The 11529-nt window shown below is 34.4% G+C and overlaps 3 protein-coding genes across 3 annotated transcripts; 2 read left to right on the plus strand and 1 right to left on the minus strand.

Moving 5' to 3' along the window:
- The first annotated feature begins 392 nt into the window (after positions 1-392).
- Positions 393-2410, plus strand: LOC118030962 (NAC domain-containing protein 2). The gene is made up of 3 exons (XM_035035237.2): positions 393-727; positions 1193-1467; positions 1573-2410. Exons 1-3 carry the CDS (start codon positions 547-549, stop codon positions 2041-2043), a joined length of 927 nt encoding a protein of 308 aa, XP_034891128.1. The 5' UTR covers positions 393-546; the 3' UTR covers positions 2044-2410.
- Positions 2411-3885: 1475 nt separating this feature from the next.
- On the minus strand, positions 3886-7334 carry LOC118030973 (aspartic proteinase Asp1). Its single transcript, XM_035035244.2, has 8 exons — positions 6777-7334; positions 6364-6481; positions 5673-5896; positions 5327-5548; positions 5090-5228; positions 4492-4692; positions 4308-4380; positions 3886-4202 (listed from the first exon to the last, which is right to left on the minus strand). The coding sequence occupies exons 1-8, from the start codon at positions 6977-6979 to the stop codon at positions 4093-4095; spliced, it is 1290 nt and encodes a 429-aa protein (XP_034891135.1). The 5' UTR covers positions 6980-7334; the 3' UTR covers positions 3886-4092.
- A 37-nt stretch (positions 7335-7371) lies between these two features.
- Positions 7372-9085, plus strand: LOC118031950 (B3 domain-containing protein Os07g0563300-like). Its single transcript, XM_073409265.1, has 3 exons — positions 7372-7379; positions 7937-8052; positions 8298-9085. Exons 1-3 carry the CDS (start codon positions 7372-7374, stop codon positions 8834-8836), a joined length of 663 nt encoding a protein of 220 aa, XP_073265366.1. The 3' UTR covers positions 8837-9085.
- Positions 9086-11529: the final 2444 nt, after the last annotated feature.

Here is an 11529-nt window from a genome sequence, read left to right on the forward strand (position 1 = left end):
TCGTACGTGCCAGTATCCTATTGGCGGAGCTTGAAGGAATAAATCAGGCTTGACTGTAGATGATTAGGGTTTTGACCATGACAAAAAAAACGAAAAACAGTCAGCGAAGCCCAAGAGACTGTTGACGGCCGACTTTCAAGTAAGGAGTGGACAAAGGCTGTGACGGAAGCGATGACAAAAGCAATCGCACGTGGCAAGCTCATATTAGAGGAGTGGTGCACGTGTTACGATTCACAGGCTGCGTTCAGCCAAGGGCGGAAATCAAGCCCCCTGACAAACAAACTCCCACGTTTTGTCTGTAGATAGACACGGACCCCACGTGTCCTCAGAAATATGTCTTCTGTATTTGTCCTTTTCAAAGTCCGTTTATAAAAGCTCATTTCTCTCTGGGAAAGCACCATAAACATAAAGCAGAGCTAAACCAGGGAGCGGAAGAGGAAGAAGAAGAAGAAGAACTAAGCACAAGCCAAGCAAGAAGTAGCTAGATTAGAGCTCGAGCTTCAAGACAGAGAAAAAAAGTAGGAAGAACAATTTAAAAAGCTGGGAATGAAGGGAAATGGATCAGCAGCAGCAGATCAGTTGGAGTTACCAGCTGGATTTAGATTTCATCCAACAGATGATGAGTTGGTGAATCATTACTTGATTAAGAAATGTGGAGGCCAATCAATTTCTGTTCCTATTATTGCTGAGATTGATCTTTACAAGTATGATCCATGGCAGCTTCCAGGTAATTTTTTTGGGATTTTTCAGTGATTTTTTTAGAGTTTTAATTGTGGTTTTAAGATCAGATTTGAGTGATTGATATAACTTGGAGAAAAGGGTTTCAGCTCAGCTTGCTTGATTTCTTGGTTTTTTTGAAAGATTTCAACTCAATTTTTAAATTTTAATATTCAGAAAAGTAAAGGTTTTTCTTTTTCTTTTTTGGATGAGATCTTCTTTACCATTCATTTTTTTTAGTTTTAGATAGTCAAATGGATATTTCCTTACCTTCACACAATCAAGTTTTATAGATAATAAAACCCAGAAACCCAGAAATATTTCATAAATTTTCTTTGCCATTTGTTCATCAATCTGATATATAGATCTTTGATCTAAACAAGTGGACGAGAAAGATTTCAAAATTCTCGATTTGGTTTACTGATTTTTTTTGGTCGACTAATAATTATCTGGCAATTTTCTTTTTGTTTTTCAGAAATGGCACTGTATGGTGAAAAGGAATGGTACTTCTTTTCTCCAAGGGATAGAAAATATCCAAACGGTTCAAGGCCGAACCGGGCGGCTGGAACCGGGTATTGGAAAGCAACCGGAGCAGATAAACCCATCGGCCGGCCCAAACCACTTGGCATAAAAAAAGCACTTGTATTTTACGCCGGCAAAGCTCCCAAAGGAATCAAAACCAATTGGATCATGCACGAATACCGCCTTGCTAATGTTGACAGGTCTGCTGGCAAGAAAAATAACCTAAGGGTACTTCCTTTATTCTTCTCTTTCTCCTCCTCCTGTTTTTTTAACCCATATATTAATTTATCGTATAATTTAGTGTAATTGACACGGAATATTTTGTTGTTGCAGCTGGATGATTGGGTATTGTGCAGAATATACAACAAGAAAGGAAGCATAGAGAAGCATTTTCCTGCAGATAGAAAATCAATAGCAAAGTATGCTGAAATGGAAGAGCAAAAGCCCGACATAAACGAAATGTCTGGTTACAAGAATGGAGGTTCAACAATGGGAGCACCGACGATGATGATGATGAGTAATAGCAATGACTTGATAAATATGGACACGTCTGATTCAACACCAAGGTTGCATACAGACTCGAGCTGTTCGGAGCACGTTCTGTCACCTGAGCTCACTTGCGAGAAGGAGGTTCAGAGCCAGCCAAAACCATGGAACGATCAGCTAGATAGTGCATTTGATTTCAACTTCAATTACATTGATGATGGCTTCCAAGACGACCCTTTTGCCTCACAAGTTCAGTTCCAAATGGACCAGCTCTCACCACTGCAGGACATGTTCATGTATTTACAGAGGCCCCTTTGATTTTTTTATCACCAGAAAAAGAAAAAGAAAAAGAAAAAGAAAACTACATATTAATTTTAGAGCTAAAAATAGCACACATCGTTGTATTCTTGCATGCGGGCCCGGACAATCTTTGCCTGGAGTCTGCAAATGGAGGTGGCATTTGTGGGAGAGATCAAAGGGATGGAGTCTCAGATTCTGACATGGGATGTATTATATGAAGCTTTGCGAGGGAACTTGGCTGGATTAATCAGCATTAGTGATGTTAATATGTAATTGTAATGATTCTTGTAGGGAATTCTTGTAGGATTGTACAAGAATTTATTTCATTAATTTCAAAAAAGTGAAATTCAAGAAAGTTCAAGGAAATGAAGTGCTTATGATTGTTTATATTCTTTTTTTGTGTGGCCACAGTTATCATCTTTCATTAATACCCTAAAGATTTGCTGTGGGCCGGGTTAAATTCTTTGCCGCATAAAAAAAATAATGCTAAAGTATTGTTATTATATTTTTTTAAAATTTTAAAATTTAAAGGGCAAAAAAAAAAAAATTTTTTTTAGAAAAACTTAGTTCACAGGATAAACCTATCCTCTCACTTTATTGAAAAGAAAACTGAAAAAAATAATGGAATGCACATTTCAAAATTAATAACTTTAAAGGATATAACTAAGAAAGAAAATGATGTCAACTCATGACTTTTTCAAACTCATGATCTTAGATACTGAAAAAAACATGAAATTTTGACTTATTTTATAAAACAAAAGATCTGGTTGGTTTGGGTCAATTCAAACCAACTCATTCGACCTATAATTCGATAATTATCTTGAATTTACTATTAGATAAGAATCAGAAACAATGAAAAAATCAAAGGATATTAAATTTCAATAAATAAAATATCAAATGATAAAATAAAGGATAAAAAATAACAATTAAAAAAATAAAAATTTCATTCAAAAAAATTAATGAAATTGAAGTGAATGCGGAGACTTTTAAGTTTTAAGCACCTATGCTTATTGTTGAGAAATGATAAATAAATAATAATATATATAATAAAAAAAACAATAAGAAGAATCAAGTTTAAGAAGTTTGATATATTTAATAAAAAGATATAAATTTTAATGTGGGCTCTTTTTCAAGAATTGAAAATTCTTGAATTTGAAGCAAAGTTTGAAGAATGCAAGAGGCTGTGATTGCTTTTAGTCTAGCAGTATTTATCTTTTATTATAATTTGAGGGTATTTTAGAGTGTAATAAGAGTTATTTTTTAAAGTGTTTTTAATTTGAAAACATATTAAAATAATATTTTTTATTTTTAAAAAATTATTTTTAATATCAGTATTTTAAAACAATTCAAAAACATAGAAAAATAATTCTAAACATAAAAATTAAAATTTTTAAAAATACCATTTAAAATGAAAATTCAAAATACCACTTTGTGAACAAGAAAAAAAAAAGAATTTATATAAATTAAAAAATAAATAAAAATGCAAGTGATGGCGATGTGATGGCGATGGGCTTCCAAGGGGATGAACATGAAGAATAAGCCGAAAGTAAGAAAACACATACTTTCACACGGGCTTGACAGACAAATAATTCAACGTTCGTTTCATACGATGTGTAACTTGCAAGATTTGAAAATTGTGGCATGGAAGAACAGCCATCGTTCATATTGCCTTCCAGCAAGTTGGTTGGTTTATTTGGGTTGGTGAAGGTGCATCCATAATCTTCACTGTCCATGTTGACACTCTTGCCAGTTTTAACCTAAAAGAAGTATTATCTTATTGATTTTCTATACGACCCAGCTGATGGTGGATGCAGAAAGTATAACAATTCCTGCACTTTGAATTTGAAGATCCAGAGGCAGTGAAAGTAAAACGACTCTGTATTTTGTTAAATATTTATTAATTATAACTGTGGGCTCTGATGATTCACCTTTTCACAAATACATACTTTTCAAGCATAATTATGCTGCACATGATGCATGAAGAACACGAATGCTAGAGACTGACAGCTTTAGAAGCTTTTTGTGCAGGGCTTCTGTTTTTAATGATTATAACATCCCTCAATCTGATCAAATGATGAAACTTTTGGATCTAGGAAGCCTGTTGCAATTTCCAGGGGCCCATCCAATCCGTTCTTTCTCGTTGTCATAGATCACCACTCTGTCTTGCATTGATATGTCTAATAAAACCACAGGAAAGAAAGTTAAAGAGAATTTTAAGTTCAATCCTAGGTTTATAATCTCAGTTCTTCAAGCTATGTTCCGAATTATACAGAAACTCTCACCTCCAATGACATTTAGATCCTTCAGCCCTACTTCTGTGCCATTTAGAATTCCCAAGCAAGCATTTCCCTTGGACTGGAAAAACATATTGTCAGCATTCATTGACATGCAAAGGCTCCTTCTAATTGAGCTATAAATTAAACTTGAAAAATCAAAGGAGGGGAAACTATTGAAGGGTGGACTTACTGATATTATGAGGTAAGCTTCCGGTGGGAATTCAAGCTCAGTTTTAGATTTCCTTTCATTGGTGAAGCTCAATGCAAAGGTCTTGAAGTATTTCTTGACATCACGTATGCTTTTGAAAGGTTTCCGGCCTTTCCAACAAACTGGGAGTGTGTGATCATCCAATGCCTCTCTCAAAGGTTTCCCGGATAATTCTTTCTTCAACTGAAAAAAAATAGGGCATGAATGAATATAGGACGTTGAGATTTAAACAATGGTTTAATACTGGAAGTAATCTGGGCTTCAAGCCAAATTGGGAGAAAACATTGTTTTTTAACTTCCAAGCATCAGAAGCATATGGCAACTTATAACAGTCTAGCAGATAGACAATTAAGCTAATGATCGAGGGGAACTGCAAGTTTAAGGAAAAAAGAATCTTTTCTCATAGTATATATAACATACGATTCATTTGAAAGTAATATCAGGTATTCACAATAAACACTGCAGACGACTAAAGAACATGATAATAGACCAACCCTGCTCATGCTGTACTAATGCAAATGCCAGGCTCTTTATCTAACATTTATGTTTGTCTTGTTTTACTAGATTTTCTGCCGCTCACCAGAGAAATTAGACCTTGATATGCCTGAGAATTAAGGTATGTATAAGATGCCCCACTGTCAAAAGTTGTGAGCAGGTTTTTGAACCCGGTAGTTTTCCCATCAAAAGTTAATTCAGCGAGTCCAGGAGAGTAATGTTTCCTGCCATGCACGATGAGCATTTACCATAAGAACATAAAGATATGAATATAAAAGCTAAACTTTAAAAACATGAAAGGAAATCCTCGAGGCCTAATTACGCATCAGGTGACATTGGTGTCCAAGCTACACGAGACGAATCATAAAGATCATCCCCAAAGAAGAGGAATCCTCCACCACGCCCACTTAAGCAGTGGCCGATCACATTTCTCACCAAACCCAGACTACTAAGCTGTGAGACAATGCTAGACTTTCCCTTGCCAAGGCCGAGTACTCCGTCGATGGGATGATGAGATCCGCCTGGAAACTGATCATATCCACATCTGTTTGAGGGAAAAAAGAACACAGAGAGAACAAATGATTTACATTATGCATACTAGCCAACCAACTGAAAATTGCATTGAGTCTCATGAAGTTTTAATAAAGAGAGAAAGCAAAGAAAACAACCCAAGGGCCAGAAGAGGACGATGGCGCTTTTCACTTGTAAAATCGAGATTAAAGGTGTCCCTGACAAGTACACCAAAGGATGAGCCACCATCAGCATACTCAACCTCATAGTCACACTGCCCTGGGTTTTCACATCTTTGGTCACCATTAGAGTGCAAGGATTGACAAATGGGGTCCATACAAGCTACTAGATTGTTACTGGGTCGGTAATATGGATGAGGAGCCTGTAAATGAAAAATAATTAAGGTATCTGCTATACTAAGAACATAACTTCACTTGTTCAACACACAGCATAGAATATTGAAAACTAATTAGAATCACATGCAAGTTTGACAGACAGTGATAACTCAAGATTAACTGAGCTGGAAGGAGCATAATTGCGTTTAACAAAGCAGCAGAGGTTTACAGATTTACCATAAAACAAGTGACAAAATTATGCTGAAACTAACCACATCCGAGAAAGCTTAAGAATCAAGGAGTTCAAGTTATCGCATGCTACCATCCATTTATATGTTAATGAAAATTGGAAAAACAATTAGGGAGTCATATCCGAGTAGCAGCATCATACAATAATTCCGTTCTTCAGGTTTAACTTAAGCCTCAAGGACAAGATACATACAATCTTCTAGGCATCGTAGTGCTTACCAATTGGTTGAACGAAACAGAGAAAACCTGTTACAATGATTTTTACCTCTGTGCAATGGACACAGGGAGCATCACACTGGAGCCATGTAAGGTCACTTCCAGTATCTACATCAAGAAAGTAGGGTTTTGAAGGCTGGCCGATGTTGAGAGTCACATTATAGCACCTACAAAATGGAACTCTGTGATTTCAGTAACAAACAATTGAGTTCAAGAAGGTCCAAACAAAGCCTTATGTATTCACAGTCCAGAATCCAGAGGAACACAACTGAAGGACTCCATGAATTATTGCATAGCTATCAAGCAAGGTTTTGAAATTTCAGTCGATAAATTACGAAGAATCAGAGACAAAAGTCCTAATATCAATACATGATAACACACAGAACATGCGATTATCACTTGCTTGGCAAAGAAACAAGGAAAACAACAAGAAGTCAAAACCCAGTTCAGTTATGCCCTTACCCATTAGGATAGACATTCCCATGAAGCGGCAACACAATGGATGATGGAACTCTATTGATCAACATTGATGAAGCCATTGTTTCATCTGATATCATAGCCTTTCTCCACCTTTTCGGCCTATCATCACAAGTAACTGATGACCCCAAACACAAAAAGAGCACTAAAGCCCCCACCACACAAAAACCCTCCTTTTCTTTTCCCATTTCTCTCTTTTTGACAGTCAGTGAGTTAATTAACTCACCACAAATGTTTGGTAGAATATCTGAGTGAAAACTAAGACCTGGTCAATCCACTTGTTTTTGTTTATTCTTAAAAGCCCATATGAGTCCAAATTTGGTTTTTATTGACATGGGGTCTTTTGCTTGGAGAATAAGGATTCATGGGCATTGCTCGTTCTTGAAATTACCTATAAAAATCGAGATTTCTTCAAATGTGGTGTTCTTTTATTCTCTCTCCAAGGAGATAGGAGGATCGTGTTAATGGATTTTGAACTATTTTTTTTTTTTGGGAATAAATGCAAAGGCAACTAAAAGAATTTGCAGGAAGTTAAGGTATATAATTTGCCTTTTCATCCAAGCACAGAACACTTTAATAGATGGCAAGGCATATTCAGATACTCTGTTTTAGCTTGAATTATTATTGACAATTTCTCGGAAACTTCCATGAGGGGGACATTTGCATCAAAAGCCAAATCCTTAAAATGGAACGCTATACCTCGAAGGCTGCGGCAATTTCCCTTTTGTTCTTTGGCCATGTACAATTTCTTTCCCCTTAAAGCTTCACTTTTCCATGACAATTTTTATTCTTTATCTACAGTGAGGAGGGCGACAACCCCAACTACACCCTAATGTAACAAAGAATACAAACTCTCAACAACTTGATTAAAAATCGTTTGGAATTAAATACACATTTACAAATACATCAAAATATTTATTTTTATTTTTATTTTCTTTACAGAATACAAACGTGCATTTGAGGTCCTAGAATTCACTATAGCTTTGGTGCATGCTTGGTTAACTTTGGCATTTTCTTTCCCAGTAGCTCATAATGTTTGGTTGTTTCCATGGTAAATAATGAACGTAGGCAGTGCCCACCCTTCTCTCTAATGGACAAGGCAACATGTGAAAGTTGAATGTTGTCTGAGCACATGTTAATTGCAGGCTCCTTGCATTTTGTTTAACATTTTTGGTTACATCTGCTGCCAGATCATCATGTTCGGCGGCTCAAGATTTGACACCAGAGCAGCTTGAAAATCTACTGCCATCCCGTAATTTAGGTATAAATTGCTTACAGTGACTTTGCTTTTTGCTGTTTTGTCCATACTTAAAATTCAGCAATTCATTGTCGTGGAGCAATTAAGTTATTCTCAAGTGTGGCACCTAGTTCCACTACCATGTTACACAATTTTTGCAGATGCTGTTTATGTGTATTTCAATGATTTTAAAATGGAATTTCTTGTGCAAAATGTGATGATTCCGAATCGCCCACTTTACACCTGGTGTTATGTTTGTGAATCAACAGTCACTTCCAAGAGATTGAAGGCTGCCAAGAAGGATATTGATAATGTTGAAGCTTTGGGGGGCCTTGACACTCTTGCTAACCTGGCTATTTTGGGAGAGGGTGAGGCTCTTCTGGCTTCATCTCAGGCCACCGCGAACCACCCCCGACACAGACCAGGCTGCTCCTGCCTTGTGTGCATTCAGCCCCCAAGTGGGAAGGGTCCCAAACACAAGCAGACATGCACATGTAATGTCTGCCAAACAGTGAAATTCCGTTTCAAGACCTTAATGATGAAGCGAGAGAAGAAGCAATCAGAGAAAGAAGCAGAAACTACTCGGAAGCAGCAGGAGTCTTCTGCTGAGAAGTTGCTTGATGATGACCCCTCACCATCTAGCAATGCAGGAAGTGCAAGTGGCAGTCCTAACAAGAAAAAAGCAGTCAGTGAAGTTTCCGATGACGATCCTAACAGAATTAAATCCTCAACTTCTCCTTTTAAAGGCCAGATAGACCTGAATATCCAGCCAGAGAGGGAGGATGAGTTATCACCTATAACAAATTAATTTTTAGTAAAACAAATTTAGATTTTTAAGAAACATTGTTCGTGTTCTCCTAAGTGCTAGATAGGGTCATACACCTTGACCCATCCAATTTTTTTTTTCAAAGTAAAAAAATAATGCTAAGAAGATGTAAACATTTTTAAAAAATAAAAAAAATATGAGAATTGGATTATTAACTTAACTGGATTTAATAAACTCAATTAATTTAAATAATATAAATAAAAATTCAACAACAATAATAAAAAAAATTAACAATGTAAAGAAGGTAAAAAAACAAAAAAACTCAAGCCTATCCAAGTTAGCATTCTAAATCTACAATTTTATTGTGATACCAGGGTAACCTTGTCTAAAGCAAATTAAAAAAAATCATGAAATTCAATTATAAAACAACCCAATGGTAAGGGTGAAACCCAAAAAAAAAATTTTTAAATAAAATAGTTTTGTCAATTCGGGTTAACTCACTAATCTCGCAACTATAAATATATGGAATAACTTCATAAAAAGAAAAACAAAAACAAAAGCACGAAGATCAATTGTTAATAAATAAAATATTAAATGATAAAATTAAAAAATATAATTAAAAAGTGGTATAAAAAAACTAAAGTCAACACATGTTAACTTTCAAAACTCGTAATCTTGATCACGAGCTTGAGACCAACACCATATAAGAAAAACCCTAAAAAAAATAATGAAGCAAAATTATAAATCAATAAAATGTTAGGGAACGAAATTAAAAAATAAATGTTAAAAAAAATAAAAAGAATAAGGAGTATATTTGATAAAAAAAAAATTAATTTGAAATCAAATGTTGGAGGATGAAATTGAAAAAAAAATTAGAAAAAAATAAAATTTAATATAAAAATTAAATGAAATCAAATGAAAAATAAAATTAAAAAAAGAAAGATAAAAACAACAAAAATATAAATTAAAAAAACAATAATTGAATTGAGTACAAGAAATAAATGAAAAGAAACCTTTAAATTTGTACAAGGAGAAGAGTGAGAAAAACAGAGGCGGAGAAAAAACTCCACCGAAGCTCAACCGCTCCTTTATCGTCCACACACACAGCACCAATGAAAAATACACGTCAGGCCACTTTAGATGCTGCCCTGAAAGGCAGCAATTGAACATGGGATGATGCAATATGAGCTGCTTGTAGGGCACGAGTGTTACCCACACGCCAACTTTTTTTTTTTTTTTTTTTTACTATTATTTTAATTGATAAAAAGATCAAATCGCCTTGTTCCAACCTATTAATTACAAAAATATCTTAATGAAAATATGCAAATACCTCTTGTTGTAAGTTTTAGTTTTTTTTTTAAAAGGTATAAAGATCTTTACACTATGCTTCCAAAATGTAAGAAGACATGATTAACTATAATTAACCTTTAAATAAATTTTACTTTTAAGAATAATATAGTTTTTATAATATGTTTTTGAAATGTCAAAAGATCAAATTACATCTATGTCCAATAATCATGTTAAAATTACCTCTACTAGCAAGTTAAATCTTTTTTTTTTTGTTAAAAGGGCAAAACAATATGCATAATGTTTTCTTAATAGCCGTTATTTTTTTTTTTAAAAAAAAACCTTAATATATTTTATCATCTGTGAATTAAAAGGTAACAAGCTAGCAAGTAAAAAACTTGTTACATGTGAGAATAATGCTTTTAGCCCCTTTGTTTATTGCTTAGGGAAAAGAAAATTCAGGATAACTCATTTGATGAGTGATGAAATAAGATTTAATTAGTATATCTTTTATATATATCCTTATATCCTTACCAATATTCTCGAGTATATTGGGTTGACACAAGCTAGTACTTAAAAATATCAACATTTAATAAATATCACTTTTTTGAAATGCATCATGGTGAAACTATGTTATTTGGTCAAATTTTTTTGTACTTGTATAAATCCACTATTTTTTTTTAATTTAATTTATTGTGCTAATTGCTCAATTTATCCTAAATAGTGAAGTGCCACGTATGGGATCACTTGTTCTGCACACCATATTACAAGAGACTTCGATGAGTCAAGTCCCATGACTTTGTTTTACTCTATATAACAAATTAATAGTGCAATTGAAAACTTCTGGTAGATAGGGACCGGATTTAAGACTTGTATGATATATATATATATATATATATATAAAAGCGAACCAGATCAACAAATCACATAGTCAAGCTGATCATGAATTGATAGAAATGCACTATCATGCTAATGTTAGCACTGAACATATTGTTCATCATTGAGCAACACAAAAAAAAAAAAATACAAGTAGAGACTACTCCACTTTTTCTCCATCAAACAAGGAACTCATCACCCTTTGCTGGCTAATCTCAAGACCAAGAGAATGAAGACCGAAACCTTTAAATTTATCAAACAATTATAGAACCAAAGCAGCAAGTATAATACAGTTATGCAACCAATGGAAATGATGAGACAGCCAACAATATCAGAAAATTCCAGACAAACCACTAAATTTGCGGTTAATTATCTTGCCAGGCATGTCTTGTTATAGCTCGTCTTTAATCCATTTTTCATTATTAAGAAGAAAGACAGCGATGATAAAATCACGACCAATCTACAGATGATGTTAAGGTTTCCAAATCTATGAGAGCGAGATAAAAGAGAGAATACAAGATCAGGAAAAAAAAACTGATTAGAGATGAGATCTATATTCTTCATAGTTCATA

This window comes from Populus alba, chromosome 5 (assembly GCF_005239225.2).
Source record: "Populus alba chromosome 5, ASM523922v2, whole genome shotgun sequence".
In the NCBI taxonomy this organism is placed as follows: Eukaryota; Viridiplantae; Streptophyta; class Magnoliopsida; order Malpighiales; family Salicaceae; genus Populus; species Populus alba.